General features: G+C 29.1%; 4 protein-coding genes across 4 annotated transcripts; all 4 read right to left on the reverse strand.

Moving 5' to 3' along the window:
- Positions 1-5,674: 5,674 nt before the first annotated feature.
- Positions 5,675-9,630, reverse strand: LOC8271354 (probable 2-oxoglutarate-dependent dioxygenase AOP1.2). Its single transcript, XM_002517495.4, has 3 exons — positions 8,868-9,630; positions 8,008-8,329; positions 5,675-6,113 (listed from the first exon to the last, which is right to left on the reverse strand). Exons 1-3 carry the CDS (start codon positions 9,239-9,241, stop codon positions 5,865-5,867), a joined length of 945 nt encoding a protein of 314 aa, XP_002517541.2. The 5' UTR covers positions 9,242-9,630; the 3' UTR covers positions 5,675-5,864.
- Positions 9,631-13,961: 4,331 nt separating this feature from the next.
- On the reverse strand, positions 13,962-15,662 carry LOC8271356 (probable 2-oxoglutarate-dependent dioxygenase AOP1). The gene is made up of 3 exons (XM_002517497.3): positions 15,119-15,662; positions 14,652-14,973; positions 13,962-14,311 (listed from the first exon to the last, which is right to left on the reverse strand). The coding sequence occupies exons 1-3, from the start codon at positions 15,496-15,498 to the stop codon at positions 14,045-14,047; spliced, it is 969 nt and encodes a 322-aa protein (XP_002517543.1). The 5' UTR covers positions 15,499-15,662; the 3' UTR covers positions 13,962-14,044.
- An 827-nt stretch (positions 15,663-16,489) lies between these two features.
- Positions 16,490-19,285, reverse strand: LOC8271357 (probable 2-oxoglutarate-dependent dioxygenase AOP1). Its single transcript, XM_002517498.3, has 3 exons — positions 18,661-19,285; positions 17,607-17,928; positions 16,490-16,964 (listed from the first exon to the last, which is right to left on the reverse strand). The coding sequence occupies exons 1-3, from the start codon at positions 19,029-19,031 to the stop codon at positions 16,698-16,700; spliced, it is 960 nt and encodes a 319-aa protein (XP_002517544.3). The 5' UTR covers positions 19,032-19,285; the 3' UTR covers positions 16,490-16,697.
- A 385-nt stretch (positions 19,286-19,670) lies between these two features.
- Positions 19,671-21,816, reverse strand: LOC8271358 (probable 2-oxoglutarate-dependent dioxygenase AOP1). Its single transcript, XM_002517499.4, has 3 exons — positions 21,349-21,816; positions 20,935-21,256; positions 19,671-20,148 (listed from the first exon to the last, which is right to left on the reverse strand). Exons 1-3 carry the CDS (start codon positions 21,723-21,725, stop codon positions 19,876-19,878), a joined length of 972 nt encoding a protein of 323 aa, XP_002517545.2. The 5' UTR covers positions 21,726-21,816; the 3' UTR covers positions 19,671-19,875.
- Between the last annotated feature and the right edge of the window lie 1,094 nt (positions 21,817-22,910).

Consider the following 22,910-nt stretch of genomic DNA (forward strand, 5'->3'; position numbering starts at 1 on the left):
ATATGAAGGAAGATCCCTCCCAGTACAATGAATAAGACAGTAATCAAAGTGAAAAATTACTGGTTATATCATTACAGATGAATCTTTCTAGTTGCTGAAAGTTTTAAGAAACAAAAAAAAAAAAAAAAAGAGAGAGAGAATTAAAAACCTAAATGCACAATACCAATCATTAATCCCTCCAACGAATGAGACAATTGCCATAAATATCTGATTAACTATTCAAGCTATGCGATGCGTGCCAAAATCTTTATATCGCTTAAATTTTGTTTTTTCTCTTGAACAAGTGAAATATATGCTCTATTACGAAAATCCTCACACAAGAATCAAAAGGCTCTTGAGGAGAAATTGGAATTCAGAATATTGGAGTAGACCTACCTAGACAAAGTGGCTTTTGCTATCCAATCGGCCACTCTGACAGAGGATTTATAAACAAAAAAAAAATACCAATGACGTTTACAATATTGGCAATCCTATGGACAATAGCCATAATCTCAATTGGGCTAGGAGACTTGATGGCATTTAGAAGAGTTAAATCATCAGTTTCAAAAATGCAAAATCTGGGATTTATTTTCAAGTGCCAGATGTAGGGCTTCAGCTTCAGTCTGCAAGGCATATGAACAAGAGAAATTCTGGAGCAGGCATCCACAAGCTTCCCATTGCAATTCCTACAAATCACCAAAGCATCCTCTCCAGTATATATGCTTATTCCAGGCAGCATCAGAGTTAAAATTTCAAGTAACTTTCCTCAGGAGGAACCCATCTTCTGTCACCTTTAAAAGGACGATCTAGACTGGATAGGTTCGTTTAATGTAATTATCTTGCTTTGTAGATGTATATGACTGAATCTACTTATGTGAACCAAAACTTATTATTATATTATGTATGCTTATATTCTATTTCTAAAAATAAAAAAGATATATATTCTTAGCTAATTTAGTGTTAAAAATACCGGTTTTTTCATGTTTAATATTTTTTGCCAAAAAAAATCACAAGTTACTGTGAATTATGATAACCTATCTAATAATATTCAACTAAAAGATTAAGACTGAGGAAGAGTTTGGTGCCCTTTTTTAATCGCTGAGTTGAGAAAATAGAATAGCAACTCATCGAGATAGCTACAAAAGATGAAGCTTTTCTCAGCAGTAGCATTTTGAATTTTGAGATTATATGAACTAATAACGAGAAAGAAAATGTGAAAAGAAAGAACTTAGAAATAACAAAAAAGAAAATAGGGAGAAAATATAGATAAGCCTATCAACTTTCGTCCAAAATGCAATTAAATTTTTTAAATTTTTAAATAGTTCAATCACATCTCTAAAATTTAAAAAGCAAAATAATTATATTTTTGGAGCTAATTTCTCCTTCATTTTAATAAATAAAAAACAACACCATCACTAATTAGTTAAAAAAAATGGTGGAATAGATGGAGTTAATTTTAAAAATATAATAATTTTATTTTTTAAATTTTAAGAAAGTAATTAAACTATTTTGAAGTTTAATAATTTAATTGTATTCTGGCAAGAAATTCAGGAACTTATCCATACTGTTTACATATAAACCAGTATGGAAGAATTTAATTATATATAACAAAACAAAAAAAAAAACCTAACAGTAAATAAGTTAAAACAGCAAAAGAATGGCAGATATGTACATATTGCTCTCGACATGGGGTCTTAAATTTGATTGGGAATTTCATTAATATTGTAAAGACAAGAGTGTCTGTCCGTTCAAATGCAGGTAATTTGTCTTGCAATCTGAAAGATGGAAGATGTTATTGTCTCTGCAACCACGTGCTCATCCAAATTGGCCAAGCTGCCTGAGAAGCTTGCTTTTGTGGTGGGGACTGCAAGCTACTTGGGCAGTTTTTACCGTTTCATCAGTTGGTAGGTTACACAGACATAAATATATAGATAGTTGCATAATGAAGAAATAAAACCAAAGATTCCGAACCTGAAACAAAGCAACAGAAGCACTTAGCAGATAAGAAATGGGATTTTAGAACAATTGGAAAATAGATGAGATTTACTATAGAAATCACAAATTCGATATCCCAACAAGTGAACAATGAAAATAATGGTGTGGGGTTCTAGACATTACATGATTTTCCAGTACAAAGAATGACAGGTAAAAGAGCTATTGGATAAAAAGTTCTCGTCACATTATTACAAAAGGACAGATTGCTTATGACATATAATCCATCTTCTTCAGTAAACACCTTCAGTCATAACAATAAACTTTACTACCTTGGATTCATTACACTTTGAATTTCAGATGTTACCCAAAACAAACGAACCAAAAAAAAAAAAAGCTTTCCGTATGTTGAAATTTCGACAGGCTTTACGTATATTGTATTATTTTGTTTTGTACTGAAACTTCATTAATAAGTTGGAAGCAATTAAGATTTAAATCGTAAAATTTTCAATTACGGCGGCTCTGATACCATCGTAAAAGAATCATTCAAATCTTTAAGACTAAAAGAAATATTACAGCTCTATTATCATTTCTGGTTAAACAGCGACCTGCAGTTTCATATTCTCTTGAGATTTATACAATTAATTGTATAATAAATCAAAGTTCAAACTATGGGTCCAAAACCAGAGTGGTCTTGTAATAAAATTATTAATAAGTAAAACCGATGTTTTCAGTTTTAGTGATCAAGTTCCAATACTATCTAAAATTAGTATTGGATCGTCCAGCTCGAATCAACTGGCTTCTTTATATAAATAATGTAAATGCTAAGTAATACACTATATGTATATATATATATATTCATCTTGGGATCTAAGGAAGGCATTGCAGCTGATTGTGCCAATCAGATATCAGAATCATGCTTTGCTGTTTTGTCCAACGAATATCAGAATCAACTCAATCACTTCACAGATTATGATAAGGTTGTATCAGATGTTGTATTAGAACCTTATGTATAGCAGATCCAGTTTTTTGATTTTGTTTTTTCTTTTCTTGTTTGTATTTTCTTACATCACATAGTCACTCTCAGTTTAAAGAGAAGAACAAGTTGAACTCAGAAGGCAATTTCAGAATATATGGGCACCTTTTTTTGTGGGTCAGATCCCACTTCTATTGCAAGATATAGACACCATCTAATTTAATTACATATGCAGTCGATATTTTCATTTGCACATCCATAACACTGTTACAACCTAATCAAGTGTTCACGTGTGATGGTTTTTTGACATATATTGATTGAAATATGACTAAATCAACTTCGCACCTAATTTTTTATATATTATATTTTCTTACAGTATTCTTTAATGCGGATCATGTACCAAATTATGCTTCTCATAATATCATCAATTCAAAACTTACTGTATAGTCTAAATTAATCAATAGACTTTTCGACAACCCATTAAGTTTAATTTCTATTATCTTTCTATTCGATAATGACTGAGTTTAACCTGCTAAATTTAAATTTATTTTTCTATTCTACGATTCATAGGACTGATAATTCTCGTGAATTACTTAGAGATCAGTTCAATCAAATAAAAAATCATCCAAAAACTTGTTAATACTTAGTGATATATACATATACAAGCTCTTATAAGGAATTCAATTGTCAGTATTGGGATTAGAATAGAACAATTAGCTTATATTATCATTGATCTTAATTCCATTCACTTCATATATTTCTAACTCTACCCACTTCAGATGTTGCCTCCGCTTCTATATATAATAAATAAATAAATATTATATAATTTTTTTAAAAATAAACAATATAATTTGAATATTTTATATTTAAAAATTAACTATTATACATATCTAAATTATTGAATACTAATAAATAAATATATCTTATTTATTTATCAAGTGATTTCCCTTCTTATATCACCTATGTTGATTATTATGCTACTTGCATCCAATTTCACGTATTATCAATTTTGGACTTTTCCTTGAAAATTAACAGAAATTTCCATAAGGAAAATGATATCTATTGCTTAAAAAGTTTGAGAGACAAGAACAAAAAGGATATGATGATGAATAATGCACAGAGATTAAAAAACAATATAATCATAATAGTTTCTATTTGTATAGTCTTATTATTAAATCTAAATTAATGATTGAGGTTTATTATTTAATAAATAATTAGTTAATTTCTAAATGTTAAAAATTTAATTTTTTTATTAAAATTTTAACTATTTAATTTAAAAATAAAAATAACGATTATAAATATAAACTATTGTATTCAAGTAGGGCGTCAAAGGATCCGGATCCGAAATCCATTTCATTTTATAATTAAATAAAGAAAGTCTAAGAGTAGAATGATATTTCTGGTCATGAATAAATATATCCGTCCTGCTAGAAAAGGAATTACATTTTCCATATCAAAGGTGCTACAAGGAGAACCGACAATCCCGAAAAAGAAAAAGAAAAAGAAAAAAGCACGAACAGAGTAGGATTCCCTTTAACTTGACAAAATCGAAGACTTTAGATAGATCATAAAAAGAAGCAAAGGCTTTTGCTTTTGACGGCAAACCCTACTGTGACAGAGACTACTCTTTGTTGCTAGAAAGTAGAAATGCTTTTAAGCAGATAGCAAGTCATCTATCAACATGGAATTCCACTTGAAAGCATAAAAACATTTTAAAAATTTCCTTAGCTATTGCTGATGTATTTTGATCAAGTTAATTCCAAAAAAGAGAGCTGCTATATTTCTTTGTAATTCATTCAACAGTAATGCAATATAACATGAACAGTGGAGAAAAACCTAAAGATTAAATGCAAGATAATAGTAATGCTAATAATCATAATAATTCATCTTAGACATCAAATGGGAATGACTGCTGATTTTGCTGATACACATCACACCAAACTGATATTGCAAAGCTGAACGAGTCCACAAATGTAAAAAGCAGTTCTTCTTTCCCAAAACTTTAGAAAAAAAAAAAAAAAAAAAGAAGAAAGGTACGAAGATATTGCAAGTGGTTCATCATGATTTAATGGGTATAGTATCAAATTGCACATATCTGACTCAGCACACCAGTCTATCAATTTTTAACTCAGATACTAGCTGTTGATTAAGGATAAATACAGGTAGCCAAACCCATTTGCTATTTTATCCTGACATGCCTGCCACTGGCGATATGCCATATGAAGCCTGATGCAGTGTCGGCAACTTCCATTTTTAACGAGCCTATCTCTGTTTCTTTTGCCGACTTTTCAGAGACACAACTTCAACATCTGTAATGTATGCATGTGTTAGCATTTTGTAGAGTGACCATTCAGATATTCTTAGCTAGCTAATCCTGGGAGGCAGCATTGGCGCAGCTCTCTAGACAGTTGATCACACCAATGTATGACTTAATAGAAACAAAAAAATATATAATATTATCTTATGGATTTATATAAAATAGTTGAGTCACTTCTTGAACTCATTCCGCAGTTTTGCATGTCTAAAATCATGAGTTGTATTAAGAAACTGCAGCAGATTAATTTCACAGTCTGAAAATGTTCTGATATTGGACTTGAATGGAGTGGTTCTGATATTCTTTCTCTGGTATCATTGATAAGATAAACGATTCTTCTTTTTTAGAAAAAAGAAAAAGAAGAAGAAGAAGAAGAAAGAATCGAATCCTTAATATATGGTCTGTTTACAGGGGGGCAGGTACTGGACCCTTAGGCAAGATAGAATTAAAGTTAGCATATAATTGCCAGAAAATAAAATTAAAATTACAGTCTTATTTTGTTGTATCAATTTCATATCTACTTAGGAAAGTATACATAGTTATATAAATATCATGCCAAATCAAGACTTCGGATTGCAGATTTATATGCACAAGACAAACAGACTTATTTTCTTATTATTAAACATAACAAAAGGCCAAGACAGTTGGAGTTACTAAAACCATTTACACACCACAATAAGCCTTGAGAGCAGATTGAGCTCTCTGACCAGCCTCTGTATAGTAGAATCCAAGGAACTCAACATGATCAAAGGGCTTAAACAGCAAAGGATGTTCTTCATCGATCAGCTCCTCTGGGGCTTTAACAATGTACCCAGCTTTCGGGATCGAAAACAATCCACAAGAATACCTCGCTTCATTTCCGGTCATCATAACACGGTGATAGGGAGAGTGCAATCGGCCATTTGCCCAAGCCTGGAAACATCGCACCATGTCCAAGTTATCAAGAAACTCAATTCGAGGACTCTTTAACTAGATGAATCATTATTTTTATTATTACGCTAAAGCTCAGCTTTATTTTGCTCTGGGAAATGCATTCAACTCGATTAATTAAAAATTTAGAACCAAATTGAGCTCAATTCGCCATTCTAATTGCCTGACTCGGAATTCGAGAATTAATTGTTTGAATGGTAACTAAATTTTTATTTTATAGTATTTTTGTTGTTGAGCTTTAATTTGTATCATTTTGATATCCAAACTTCAATTATAGTATTACGGTAAAGTGAATTGAAGTAATTTATTGCTTCTGTAGCATGAGAACTATTTAATATTCAACTAATTTTAAATTAAGGGTACTACTAATTTTAAAGTTTGTCAATAGCAAACTTTAAAGGGGTCCCATTATTTGTCATGATCTCGTTCCCTTATAGACCATACAAAATGTGGGGTGGAGTAGCTTTCTCCTCCGTCCTTTTCTTTCACATGTATTATTGTCTTTCTCATGTACATTTCGTGCCTTAATACGGGGGCCTTAGCGTTTGTGTCGCCAAATGAGTTCCCAGATTCATCTTTTTCTTTTTATTATTTTAAAATATTATATTATTTAATATTTTATTAAAACTTAAAATTTATTAAGAATTTATCTTATTAAAAAGAAAAAAGATATAAAAAATAATATAATTTAAAAATAATTCTTTATATTATAATATATATTGAAAAAGTCATATAGAATTCATTTGTAAATTCTATATATTTTGTTATATTTTATTTTAAGATATGACTAATTTTACACAAATTTAATTTATGGTTAGAATTAGAAGTAAAATTTAAGTAGGACTAAGCAATAAATCACCTAAATTTAAAGCCCAATGAGATTTATATTTAAAGTTTGGATATCAAAATGATATAAATTAAAATTTAATATTAAAAATACAATAAAGATGAAAGGGATAAGTGTTCAATTTTCTTCCCAAATTTATATCTAAGAGTTAAATACATCTAATTTAAAAAAATTCAGCAAATAACCCCTTGAATTTATGTTTAAAATTTTAATACACCCAATTTTAGCATTTTCAGCAAAAAAACCCCATGAACTTGTGGCTCATGGTCAAATACACCTGGTTTAAACTTTTTATATATTAGATTTTTAGGTTTAAATTGAATTATAAAAATTTAAAATAATATTTATTTCATCAATTTACTGATACAATATTTAGTGACGCACTACACAAGAAAGTATTTGACAAAATTTAAAATTTGAATTTAATTCACTCAAAAATGACAAGTTATGGGCCTTTTATTAAGAAAGTTAGAATTTAACTTATTTAATCCTTAAAAAATTAAAAATTTGACTTTTTTAATACTTTTAATTTTAGGTAAATTAAATTAAATTTTAAATTTTGCTAATATGCTCTATATAGGGCATCATTAGATATTGTTTTAGTAAATTAATCAAAATCTAAAAATCAAATATTTTTTCACATTTAAAAAAGTTTAAATTGAGTGTATTTAACCTTTGGACACAAGTTTAAAGGTAATTTGCTTAAAAAATTAAAACTGGATATATTTGACCTTTAAATATAAATTAATGAAGCTATTTCCTGAAAAAATTTAAAATTGATGTACTGACCCTTAAATATAATTTCAAGCACAATTTGCTTAAATGAAAATTTAATCACCATCCATGCAATTAATTCCGAAATTCAAATATTAGACTTATCAACTTCGAAAATTTTTAAGATTTGAAAGTCTAAATATATCATAACTAATTGGTAATTTTCCTCATTTCCACCCTAAAAATCATCTAGCAATATTAGAGATAATTATTCCCTGAAAAAGGGATATAGAAAATGAAAGGGGAAGAACTTACGAGAAGAGAATCTCCAATCATGACGACAAAAGAGTCTGGTGAGAGTTTCACTGTGATCCACTCACCATTTTTAGTTTTTACCTCCAACCCATCAACCTGATTTTGGAACAATATGGTAACAATATTTTTATCAGTATGAGGATGTAGGCCAAGCTTTGCCTCACTGGTTTCAGGACCCTTATACTTCATCACCCTGAGAAGGTAATCTGTTGAGTTCATATGTTCATCCATGTATTTCTCAAGACCAAGGCTCTCTACAATCATCCTTCGAACTACTTTATCCAATTTTGATACTTGCTCCGAAAATGATTGTACAGTTTTACTGTCAAAATAGATATTTTTTTATTAGTATAGAAATAAGTACGCGAGCAAGTTGCATTAATTTACTAGCAGAGGAACTCATAGGCCATTATAATTTTTATAAAAATTATTATAATTCAAGATTAATGTGAATTTGGATTATAACAACTACTCTATTCAGGAACTACATAGATTTAATTTAATGAAAATTTACATCAAATTCACAATGAGTAAGTACTACGAATTGATGAGGATTTGAAATAACACTTTAGTCATATGTTTTTTTTCTTAAAAAAAAATTGCTATATTTTAAATCTAATATTTAAAAACTAAAATTTCAAATTTAAATGCGCATATCCTAACACACTATTAATCTTAAAATTAACGATATATATTTTACCGATTAACTATTAGCAGTATCACTTGCATTATCTATTCATGATATACTAAAAGAAAGAGGAAATTAATAAATTAAAAATAAGTGGGAGAAATTGATAAATGAATAATAGCATAAAAAGAAAGAGGAAAAGAAAAAAGAGTAAGAAAGGAAGTTTGTAAACCTAAAAGTTAGGTTTCCTTGAGGCCATAAGACACTAGTAAAGCTCTCCACCTTTTCAACAGTGTCGGGATCCTCAATGCCCATACTCTCGTACAATGGAGCCTGAGGATACTGTCCAACATAACCATGAAAGGGTTTCCTAGAAACATTTTTCAATTTGGTCTGCAGTGGTAGCTCAAAGAGCTCTTCAATTGCACCAAAAACACCCTTTTTAAGGTCATTATGAACTCTGCTAAAAAAGGCCTCAAAACAGCCATACTCTTCTAGTGCATTGCGAACCTGGGTTTTCACTAATTCCCATTCCACAGTTCCAGGCTTTAGGTTTTCAGTTGAGAAGTCTATGGCAGGTAGCTTAAGAGGAGTTTCAGAACCCATTTTTCTCTTCTGATTCTTGATAATAGAGAGGATAAAAAAATGAGACCTGATTGTTGGTTTTTGGGGTTCTTGTCGAGCCCTGGCTAGCCTATTTAATAATAGCTTATAAGGTTCTTAATTATCAGAGATTTTTCCTTCTTTTTTTTAAACAAAAGAGGTGAGACCTTTTTGTTTTTGTTTTTTTGTACTCGTTATACAGTATTAAACTAGATTAAGGCTTGATGATTAAGTGTACCAGAGTGTAAGTGTGACAAAATATGAAATGATTCTTTGTTCTGAAAATGAAATACTTATGGTGTTTGAAGACAAAGATTGTACATATTTATGCATCATCATCAATGTCTATTTCCTTTCTAATAATATAAGGCTTGAGGACGTATCCTCCAAATTAGGTTTTAAATCACAACTTGAACTTAATTAATAAATTTAAAAGAAATATTATAATTATATATATATATCTTCCTAGTATTTATATTTATTAGGAATTTATGGTTTTTTGGGCAGCACCTCTGCCTCGGTTTATGGTTTCTATTTATTTCTTTTATTTTAATTAATTATTCAATTAATTTTTGAAATTCTATATCAATTCACTTCCATTTGATTTGAAATTTAATTAAATTTGATTTTATTAACCAAATGCTTTGAATGTCATTATTTATTAATAAAAAATATTTTGATAATGATTATAAAATTATATTTATAAATAAATTTTAGATAATTCAATTTATTCGAATGGTCACTTCAATTTAATTAACTTTCTAAATTTTATTTTATTAATAATTTATTTATTTAATAGACTTGATTTGATTTTGTTTTAAATTAAATTAAAAGAATACTTACCGCTAACATGAGGTATTATTCTTTTTATTAAGAGGCATACTACTTTCATGATAACTATTTTATTGTAAAGTTAAATAAATTTTAATAAATATAACAGTTATTCTAATGTATCTTGGTGTATAATATTTTACAAAACTATAAAATCGATATCATTTTATTAGATACTAAATTAGGCAATTTTAAAGAGTACATAATTATTGATTAATAAAATAATAAATTTTTAGTTATTATTAAGATCTAATAAGTAATATCTAATAATTATAAAATTAAATTATATATTTTGTACTTATATAAATAATTCACAGCAATCTAAATTAGTGAAAATATTGATTAATATTTTAATGAATATAAATTTTATAATAATAAAATACTTCAATAATAATTTTATATTATTTAATAGTTGTAGGCTCGAGTTCTTTTGGCATAAGGATAAGAGAAACAGACACCGTCCACCCTCTTAGCTAATGAGGTTCTTTTATTTCCTTTTCTTTTCAGAAAAAATACAAAGAAAAGAAAATGTATGCTAAAATCCTTATTCATCCATCCCAAAGATTTTTTTTTTTTTTTTTATCTTTTATTTCCTTTGGTATATCTCTTGATTCTTCTATTGTCCGATTGCAAGGAACACGTGAGACCCAACACAATAGAGTCATTCAGGCTTTCCAATTTAAATGCCTTTTTTATTTAGGAAAATTTATAAAAATATTCATATTTTTTATTTTTTTATAAGAAATACAGTGTAATTTTTTTTATTGTGTAAAGATATTAAAAATATTAACTTCTTTTTCAAAAATATAATATTAATTTTTTTATTTTTTTTATAAAATAACTAAAAAAAAAAAAAAAAACAACTACACCGTATTTAAAAAAAAACTTACACAGCAAAAATAATTTTTTTATTGATTTTAGGATATTTTTAAAAAAATTTCTTTTATTTATAATAGACTTAATTTGTTCCTTCTCTTTTCGAAATTGTCTTGTAATTTATTTTCTTTAATTATTTATTTATTTTATAGAACGGATGAGTTGGCACATTGACCCAATAATTTCTTTTCTCATATTTTAATAATTAATTTTTGGAGGCATATATTTGGTATATCCTTGATAATTAAAAGCCAGCTAAACATCCAAATATGACAACCAATATTCGTTAGGGACCATTTGTAGTCCTTCCATTAAATCGTGATCTTTTCTGTTTTTTTTTGTTAATTATATTATGTGTGATAACAATCTTGATTAGTACGAGATAGTAAATTAATTAAGGAAACAAAATGTTGCATGATTGAGATTAAATCTTCTAATTATTTATCAATGACGAGGATGATGACCTAGCAATTAAGGACCACAAAGACAAGATCAGAAATTATGTATTTCAATTATCACTAAATGATAATGGTTTATGTTAGGATTATAAACTTTCCATTGTCTTTTATATATATGCTTTGCCAGTGGGTCGTTGTCTATTGAATTGGTGCAAGTATTTATGTTTTGTTTTTATTTTTTATTTTTTAACAAATGTACTAATTTAATTGAAATGATGTTCTTTCTTGCATAGTAAACTCAACCAATTTTAAAATTTTAATGTCGAGGTCTTGGGTTTTTCCTTTTCAATATTTACAAATTTTAAGATAAGAAAACGAAAATAATAAAGTTTATAATATGATTAAAAGGTACCCATATCAATGCATGTTCTCATACCAAATTTTCTTGTCTGCTCATATTAGCCAATCTTTATTTATATGGATGTGAAATATATATCTAAACATGTAACAGTACTTAGATTTTGAATTGACATAGACGGCCAAATCTCTGAAGCCCAAAACTGAGAATAAAGCTCTCACAGTGCCAAGAAAAAGCCTAAGCTCCTTACAGGAGGCCTACCTACTTAGAATCTCATGGATCAATCCCTTCCTTAGCTATCCACATGAGCCTCAAAATCTTCATTATATTCTGCTTCTATTTAGAATTATTATCCAAGATCAAAAAATGGATTTAGAAGTTTTAAATTTAGTGGTTTAATTTTTTCTTAGTTTTCATAATTAATTTATTTAGTCTTCCTTAAAAGAGTTCTTAAAATATATTATTAAAAATAATTTCACAAAGCATGACTAAAAACTCTTTTTCTCCTATCCAATGTCTATATTTCTGTATGCATTAGTTCGGTTTTACTTTTAGCCAAAGTTAAAAAATATAATTTTTTTAAAAAATATATTAAAATTAATAAAAAACTATTTTTATTATGTAATTTCTTTTCAAATTTATAGTATAATTTTTTTCAATTGTTCTTTTATTATCTTTTAGTTATTTTTAAATTAATTTTTTAGTTGTTTTATCTTATAGAATGAAAAATATTAAAAATCAATCAAAATCATATAAAAAGAAATAAAAGAATTATATTTTCAATATTTTAATATCATTAGAAAATAAAAAAAAACCCATAATTTTAATAAAGAAAAATAAAAAAATATTAATATTTCTGATACTTTGTAAAAAATCTATGAAGTCAAAGGCTTTGGTAAAATCCATCAAAGAAAAAGATCTGGTGCTCCAATGAATACAGGACAGCGATACCATCTCACTTTCTATTCCAATACTTTTTCTTTTAACACAGATAGATTTCATTGCTTAACAAATATTACAACTGAGAGGACTCTTGAAGCCAAGCACACAGGATAGCTGACTCCAAAAACAGGGACATTACAGGAAAAAAAGGCCTTTCACCAAGTCGGCTACCTAATTGCTAGTTTTTTTTTTATTTATTTAAAAAATACAGATAATTCACTAATGATAATTAATAAATATATTTTAATATAAAAAATATATATATAAAAATTTACTTATGACAATCTTCAATTGTGTTGACAAATTATAATTTTATGGAAAGAACAATCCATTTAATGATATAAAGCTATATATCGACTTTATATGTATTCTTTGACGTGCCTCATTAGTTGAATGCTAGATTAATTTTTTTTTCACCATTTTTATAGAGGGAGAATACAATATCTCCCATAACGAAAGATTATAAATTTTTTATAAAAAGAATAATTTAATATCTCCATAATAAAAGATTATAAATTTTTTAAAAATATTAATATTTATTTAATAAAAAAATAGACTACCATCAATTTAAAAGTGATCGGTGATAGACTAAAAAATAAAATTTTTATAAGAGAAAAATAAAAAGAAAAAGATAAGACAGGGCTAGTGTTTTCCTAATTACTAGCTTTAGAAATAACAGATGAAAAAAAAAAAAAAAAAAAAACAAGACTGGAATTATCTGCTAAGAAATTGGATATCATCTAAAACTGCTGCAAGTTGTTGCGACATCACCTTCGAATACCACCTGGCTGAGACCCTTTTTCTTTCGCCAATTGGATAGCACCTCTAAGTGCAAGTGCTTCCACCAAAACCGAGCACTATAAGATTTTACCTTGCTGGTCAGCTCCATCAAAATTACATTTGGAGAAACCAAAACCTGGTGGTACCCGCGATTGTGAATGGTTTACAGAGGTTACTGCATCTCTGAATCATTGATTTTTAGTGCGCTCTATTTTAACGGCCTAATTATTAAATAAGTTTTAAAATTTTAAATTCTTTGAAAATATCCAACCCGAAAATATTAAATTATAAATTAAATTTTACAAATAAAATACTGGCTAAATAAAACCAAACTTATTTTTACTTATGTAGCATTACAGATTAATAACATAAAAATAATAATCAGTTGAATATCAAACTGAGTTAGAATTCTGCGGTGAGTTTTATTGAAGAATTAATGTCTTCAAATAAAAAGATATCTGAAAAATTGTCGCTCTTTATTATTTCACTTAGAACATACATTTTAATACCATATAATTAAATAATACAATATAACACATAATTAAAAGATAAAGTTTCCATATATTTAATTAATGATACATGCACGTGAATGTAAGAGATAACATCGGATATAACTGAGAATCAAACACCATAATAGGCTTTTAAAGGGGCAATAGCCGTTTCAACTTTGTCAGAGCTCTTCTGCACTTGTGCCTGGTGGCGGTTAAGGACTTCAATAAAATCAAAAGGCCTGTATTGCAAAGGGTGTTCTTCATCCACTAGCTCTTCCGGTGCTTTTATCAAGTAGCCCGGTTTAAATGCTGAAAACGTTCCGAATGAGTACCTTACCTCATTTCCGATCATTGTTACTCGATGAAATGGAGCATATAGACGACCGTTAACCCATGCCTGCGAGTATACGCTTTGAGCAATGTTAGTGGGCAGAAAGAAAAGGAAAGTCTTCAAGAGCATTAGGATTAAATTTCCATCCTCTTGCATCGCAAGGAAAGACACTCAGAACATTAACTTACTAGCTTGAAAGCTGAAATTAATGAGATCCTTACTCATCTATACTAAAACTGTCTTCAGGCGAGATTCTAAATTTGATCATCTACTAGAGCTCAATGAACCAAAAAATAATTAACGAAATAAAATTGTACTGACCTGTTGATAAAACATTAATTATATTTTCTTTCAGTAATAATCAAATTAATGAATGTGGAAAGTGGAAATCATGAAAATAACTCACATTGAAAGATTCTCCAAATATGACAAGGAAATGGTCTGGTTCGAGTTTGATATTGGCCCACTCCCCATTTTTGGTCTCAACTTCTAAACCATCAATTTGATTTTGGTACAGAATGGCAATTATGCCTTGATCCGTGTGGGCAGCTAGTCCAAGCTGTGTCTCAGTGGTATTGGGTGCTTCATATCTCATTACCCTGAGAGAGGAGGCAGTTGAATTCATATGTTCATCCAAGTACTTGTCAACACCCAAGTTCTCCAAAATCATCCTCCTTATTATTTTTTCCACTTCAAGTATTTGCTTGGAGTAGGATTGTATGTTCTCACTGCCAAAGTAAGTGGAAAAATTACACTTAGTATAATCCTAACAAATAGTTATAAAGAAATTGTCGTGCCCGATATTTATTGCGGATGGGAATCATAATGGAAGTAAAAAAAGAAAAATAATGGTGAAGGTTGAAGTTCACAAACCTGAAACTTGGCTTTCCTCCAGGCCATAGGACATTGGTTAAGCTTTCGACATTTTCCAAAGTAATGGGATCGATGATTCCAAGACTCTCATGAAGTGGAGTAAAAGGTGATTTTCCAATATATCCACAATTTGGTAATTCCGAAGTATTACGCATTTTGTTTTCTAGAGGTAAGGCAAAAAGCTCTTCGAGGTCACTAAGAATGGCCTGTCTAAGCTCTAAAGAAATTTTATTGGAGGAAGCCTTGAAGCATCCATGTTCTTCTAATGCTTTCACAACTTGGGTTCTTACTGATTCCCACTCTTCAGTATTATTGTCGGGATTGAGGTCTAATCTAGAGAAATCAATGACTGGAACAGCAAGATAAGTTTTTGGACTCATTCTGTTTTCCTTCTTTAAGTTTGTTTCTTCACTAGATATGTAATAAGAGAAGCACTTCTTTTATTCTTGTTGGAGAATATATAGGACAGTTTACTATTATTCGATTGACATTTCTCATGGTTCTTTGCCTCTTTATTATAGAGTTTGAAAGGACATTTTTTCTGTTCACAAGGGGACAAATGAAGGCTCCCACCCAATTCACTGAAGAATCTCTTCCTCAAAGCTTAGTCAATAGTTGAAGTAGTAGGTATATTTCAATATCCAACATATATATAAATTTGAGCTTTGGGAGAGAAAATCATCACCATCAACAACTTATATTTCTAATAGTTAGTGATCATTTTGTTTCAACCATGAATTAGAAAAGTATGGGTGCTTAACGTCATTTTATAATGACATATTATCGTATACAAAATGAATCACTAACTGGGGTTAATGGACTTTATTATTGTAATATATAATCTACTCAATAATTGGACATTAAAATAATTATAACTAAGATTATTAATTGAAGAATCATTCTCGAAGGCATGACGATAAACAGCGAAGCCAAACATGTCGATTTGGTTAAATGTGTACTTCACCAAAAACCATTTAAATTAATTGGTGATGGTGTTGAGATTGACAATTATATCATCAAAGATCAAGATATACGTATCTTGTTCTTTTTCACTTGTCCTCCCTACGGATCTAGCCCCAGTAGTTATTCGATTCTAGAGGCTGAATAGAACCTCTAAATGCAATTCCTTTAATTACCTAAACCAGGCCACACACGGTATAAAAGATAAAAGAAAGATGGAGTTTTATAAAAAATTTAAACTGATGCTTTACATATGTAATTCTACTTAAATTTGACAAATCTGTATTTTATTTTGTTGATATGTAGAAAATTCATCAAAGAGAGAAAGCTATTAAAGTTTAGCATTACAAGATACAAATATTGATAGATAAACATATAAATCAGACCAATTATAAATAAAAGATACAAATATTGAAATAAAGTGTAGTTGATGTTATATATCTGGTAATATAAGCCCAAATAGACTCTTAACTCAATTGAAGATCTGTCGTTCTTGTCCCTATTCTAATTAGTTTATCTATAAAATCTTGATTTTTTTGGGTTCTGATTTAGACGATCCGTTTAAACAATACGGAAAGACTCAAGTTTTGAATCCCTATAGCTTTCAAAGGGAACAATGTCAAACACCATAGTGAACCCTTAAAGGTGCAAAAGCATTTTGACAGTTTTCAGAATTCTTGCCTGCACCTGCCTGGTGTCGTTTAAGGACTTCAAGAAAATCAAAAGGCCTATAAAGCAAGGGATGTTCCTCATCCACAAGCTCTTGTGGAGCTTTTATTATGTAGCCTGGTTTAAAAATTGTAAACAGGGCAACCGAGTATCTCGCCTCATCTCCACGCATTGTGACACGGTGATACGGAGGACGCATTCGCCCATTCGTCCATGCCTGAAAATTTCAATAGCAAAAAATATTAAATGCAAAATACCATTAAATTACAGGCATCTATGGAGGGTATTTGTCTCCTTATTAAACCAAAGTCAGATATAGGATTTTACTCTGAGATGGGTAATTTCTTCTGGGTGGAAGCTTTATGAGAGAATGTAATTTCTTTATCATTAATCCATCCTATTATATCACCCTCAAGTCTTAAAATATAAATAAATCATTATAATATCAAATAATTAGATATTGACATATATAATTAAAGATTGAGTGAGTAATATATCGCATAAACCAATAACATTATTTATATAGTTAAGAACTAGTCCTATCATTATCTATAAGAAAAATACGTGTATGATTATAATTTAAGAAGAGGGTGACTAATAAAATCTAAAACCTACCTATCCAAATCAATCTCTAGCCTAAATAAATAAAACTTGTTTAAAGTTGGATTCGGATTAGCGTGAACATGTCAATGTTTATAAACTAACTATCTCTTTAAGCTCCCTTTATTTTTAAAATAACTTGTTTCTGAAATCTTTCATTTTAGAAAATAAGTTATTATCAGATTATTTGGTCAAAAAACACTATGGTAAACGGGTGCATGAAAATTCGAAATGAAAATGGAATGGAGAAGTAACTCACGTGGAAAGATTCCCCAGCCAAGACTAGAAAATTGTTAGGGCAGAGATTGAGGCTAACCCAGTCACCAGCTTTGGTTTGTATCTCTAAACCATCAACCGGATTTTGAAACAAAATAGTGATCAGGCCAGGATCCATATGAGGTGCGAGTCCAAGCATTGGTTCTTTATCTTCTGGGACGTCATATTTGATTACCCTAAGTTTATAGATTGTTGAATTCATGTGCTCATCCATGTACTTCTCCACACCCAAGCTCTCCACTATCATCCTCCTTATTGTCTTCGCCAATTCTGATATTTGTTTACTGAATGAGTGCATACTTTTGCTGCCATTACATATGATATTAGATACACTTTGTATAACAAAACCAAACAAATGAATGAACACTAAATTAAGTTTTGCTGCTGAAGGAGGAGAAGTTGAAATATCAGCTCATAATCAAATGCCTATTGTGTAACATAGGAATTAAGGATTTCTTTTTTAAAACTCTATGTATCCACACTCTTATTTATGGATTTTCAAAATACTAAAAACAAATTAATGGTATAAAAAAAAATCTTCTATCATATTAACTAGATCGAGATTGAACTTATAACTGATCGTCAGTGTGAATATTATTATCAAGTTTACTTTGAAAATCTTCAATGTATTGACTTTTTAAATTCTTTTATTAATATTTAAAATCATTAACTTAATTAAAATAATGTTCAATCAATTAACTGGTTCACTAATCTGTTTAATTTTGAAATATTCATGTCAACCATAATTGTTTTTGGTTAATAAAATTGTTAGTTATAATTATAGCACTAAAACACTTATTATTAAAAAAAGAGAAACATCAATCAACTATATAATTCTTCTTTTTAGAATAAAAGGAAGGCCAAATCATGCATATTTCACTTGGTCTATTCGTTCATGGAGAATTTTAGACATTGAGTTCTTGTTGCCATCAAATTGTGCAATAAACCCATCAAAAGAAACTTTAGTATCTGTAGATGCAGTAATTATAATGATGAATGAGAAATGAAATGCATATAGTATTGGCAAGTAAACGAACCTAAAACTTGGTTTCCCTTGAGGCCAAAAGGCATTAGTTAAGCTTTCAACCTTTTCCAAGGAATTAGGATCATCAATGCCAATGCTCTCATATAATGGTGCGAGAGGTGACTTCCCAATGTAGCCTCCATTTGGGATCTTTGAAACATTTTGCATTTTTGTTGCCAAAGGAAGATCAAAAAGCTCTTTCGCTTCGTGTAGAATTTCCTGTTGAAGCTCTAAAGGAATTCTTCTGTACAATGCCTTGAAACAACCATACTCCTCCATCGCTTTTCGGATTTGAAATTTTACAGTCTCCCATTCAGGAGTGCCTCCTGGGAGCTCCATGTCTAAACCTGAGAAATCTACCACTGGAGTAGTATCTTTGCCCATTTTTTTTTCTTGGTTTGAGATTAAATGTTCCAATTAGCCAGTTTATTTATATACTAAATTACTGAGTCTGATAAAAGATACCTAACAAGGCAAATTTGTGTCTCAATAACAAGTATCTTTTTGAATTATTATTTTTATTATAAGATTTAATGGATCTTGAGCTGCCTAGTAAGTGCATTTTTTTTTTTGTCGTTATAAATGAAGATATACTCTTGGAGTAAATAAATATTTTCATTGCACTTACTAAGAATGAAACATATGCAATATCAATTTTTTGTATTTATTATTCGCATTTTAGGTAACCAATAAAGGTACATGGAGAACGTGCTCTACACACATTGCAACAAAGCACACAGAGCTGCAAGTGATGTTTGGTTTACCAAACACATGATTAGCTCACAGTGCATGTGAACAATATTACATTTTCTTTTCCCAATCCGATAACAACAAGACAATAGATAAGTTAAAGTTTGAAATTACAGATAATGTAAGTGATGTTTAGTTTGCAGTCTAGAGAGAAATCTTGAGTTTAAATTATTTTTTATTTATTAGGTAAATTTTTTTTTTCATAGCGATTATAAAAGAATAACTATTTATATTGAATCCACGATCCGTTAGGCCTCCCGTAAATAACGGAAATAAAAATTGTTGCAATAGCAGACAACAGTCAGTCTTTATTCAATTCAAGATAGTAATTCCCCTAGTTGTTACACCCTGGCATAAGCAAAGATTTAGACACTAGAACGTAATTACAACCAAGAGGACAAGAACATCAACCAAACGATGCGCACGCACGAAAGCAAACACAAACAGAAACATGGTACTAGTTTTACAGTGCTTAGTATCAAACATCAACACCATAATAAGCTGTCAATGGAACATAAGGTTTTAGAGTAGTTCCATAATTCTCCATTGCATCTCTCTGGATTAATTTAAGGTATTCATAATGATCAAAAGGCTTATACAGCAAAGGGTGTTCTTCATCTACTAGTTCTTCAGGAGCCTTCACTAAGTAGCCTTGTTTAAACGCTGTGAACAATCCAGTTGTGTACCTTACTGTATTTGCTTTCATTGTAACTCGATGATTTGGAGAATATGCTCGACCATTTGTCCATGCCTACAAACCCAAAATGTTAGTCTAACAATTACATGTATGTAATACTTCATATATCTTTAGTAATCTTTAATTTTAATTACATTTGTTAATTAGTTAATGAAGTTTCAATTTCAGAATGCTCGCTTATTAATTAAGATTATACGTGTTTATGGACTTTTAGAGGTTTACATGGGTTTCTTTCTAGACTAAATCAGGGCTTGCCATCTCTAGTAAATATTACGTATGGGATCAATCTAGCTTGGATAATGAATATTAAGAATTAAACTTTTTATTTATTATTTACTTTAATAATTTTATTTAATTTTTTAAAAAAAATAATTTATTTTGTTTATATCAAAAATAAAAGACTCATACCGATCCAAGTATTTTTTTTAAACTAATTAATTATGTATTGTAATTTTATATTTTAATTTCAGTGTCAAATATTGGCCAACATAGTGGGTGTTGAATGTTATGAAATAATATTATAATACTTTTTACATATTTAGTTTCACTGTAATTATAAAATTTTAATTTATTTTATTTTAATTATTTAATTTTATTTTTTGTCATAGTTTAATCATATTTTCGATTAAAGAATAAGACATCGCATTTTCTCTCGGTTGATTATTCTTTTTTATTGGCTATAATATTTTTAAATTTATAAAAATAATTAAAATAAAACACAGTTAAAATTCAATAGTTAGAAGAAAATAAATTACAGTTTGATGAATAAAACAAAATAAATAAGCAAAGGTAGGAATCAAATGATTGACATCATGGAACCTGAAAAGGAAAATAACTTACATGGAGAGATTCACCAATGACGACAACAAAATTATCTGGTGAAAGTTTGGCATCAACCCATTGACCATCTTTGGTTTCGACCTCCAATGCGTCAACCTGAGTTTGATACAATATGGTCATGACATCCTGATCCTTGTGACTGTTTAGCCCAATTTCAGTCTGACCTGTTTTAGGTACACCATATTTCTGTACTCTAAAAGAATAAAATACTGAATTCAAGTGCTCATCCAAGTACTTCTCTATGCCTAAGCTCTCCACAATCATTGTTATTATGATTATCTCCAATTCCGACATTTGCTTCGAGAAATTATGTACATTTTTGCTGCCAAAACATATAGAAAGACAATATATAAATGATCCTAGTACTGAAAAATAAAACTAAATGGAAGAGGTTTCTATTTAAAGATCACAAACCAAAAATCAGGCTTTCCGGGAGGCAAAAGTGTACTGATTAACTTCTCAATCTTCTCCATCTTAAAAGGGTCATCAAATCCGATGCTTTCATATAATGGTCCAAAAGGCGATATTCCTACATACCCACCATAAGCTAGTTCAGAAATGTCATTGTTGAGCAATTTAGTTTCTAAAGGCAGGTCAAAAAGCTCTCTCAGCTCACTAAGAATTGCATCTGGAAGTTCCTTTGGAATTTTCCTGAACACAACCCTGAAGCAACCATAGTGTTCCACAGCTTTCCAGAGTTTGGATTTTGCATAATCCCACTCTAGTGTTCCTCTTTCTAGGCCTGATAAATCTATTTCTGGAAGATTGTTAAGAGAATTATCAGAGCCCATTTTCTTGGTTTTGGTGAATACAAATATGTAAGGAGATGAAAAAAGCCTTAATTTGAACTGTATTGGGTTTGGTTCAGTTTTGGAGTTCCTAACCAATTTAAAGAGTTCTAAAGATACTCTTTAGTAAGGTGACAAATGGAAGGTCATATTTTCTTTTTATCTTTTTATTTCTTCTGTTTGTTATTTGTTATTCTTTTTAGGATTTGCTGTGAATTGATTGGTGCTCATGCTGATGCAAATCTCATATTTATAATTAGTTTTATAGTATTATAAAAATGACAAATTATATCTCTCTTATTATCTCTGTCTCTCATTCTTATCACTTGAATTAAATCTCAAATGTATTGTAAACTTAATTTTATATATATATATATATATATATATATATATATATATATATATATTAAATTAAATAAACTTATAAGTCAGAATTATAATAATAATAATAATAATAATAATAATAATAAAAAGTTTGCTGTTGTCATGAAATATAAAATGCTTCATCTGGGAAGGGACCATATAATCACATGTCAATCTTTTCAAAACGAAAATAAACATTAAATTCATATCCCATTGCAAGTAATCAAATAATACTAGTTCGTACTTCATTACAAGTAGCCAAATAATTCAAGTGGTCCATTTTGAAGTAAGGGACCATTTTGACTCATTTCAAAAAAAAGGGACCATTTTGACTAATGATTGTAAATGCCTCACTTTCTTTTTATTTATAGCAATAATTTTGTGAGATGTCATTCTGCATTATTGCAAAGTTTTTTTATTCTATTCCTACGATTCCTGGACATCAAACCAATTTCGCCAACAGATTTTAACAAATACCTAGTTAATTGGTTTTGCTAGAGAACTGTAGCCTTATAAATGTTTTTTTTAAAATTGTTAGACAATTATTAGTATTATTTTAATTAATTAATTAATTAATTATATGCATCCTTCTATTAATTAGATTGTTAATGAATTGAGATATAATTCTTAATTAGTTATACAAGTTAAAATTATGTAGGTGAATGTTATAGTTGTAAAATACCAGTAATTAAATTCTAAAAACAGATAAAAAAATTTTAATAAATAAAAATATATTGGATTAATCAATAACTAAGTACTATATATAACTAATTATTTTAGTATTTAATTATTTTTATAAATTATAAATATTAAAATAAAATTAAT

Source organism: Ricinus communis, chromosome 8, assembly GCF_019578655.1.
Source record: "Ricinus communis isolate WT05 ecotype wild-type chromosome 8, ASM1957865v1, whole genome shotgun sequence".
Taxonomy (NCBI): Eukaryota; Viridiplantae; Streptophyta; class Magnoliopsida; order Malpighiales; family Euphorbiaceae; genus Ricinus; species Ricinus communis.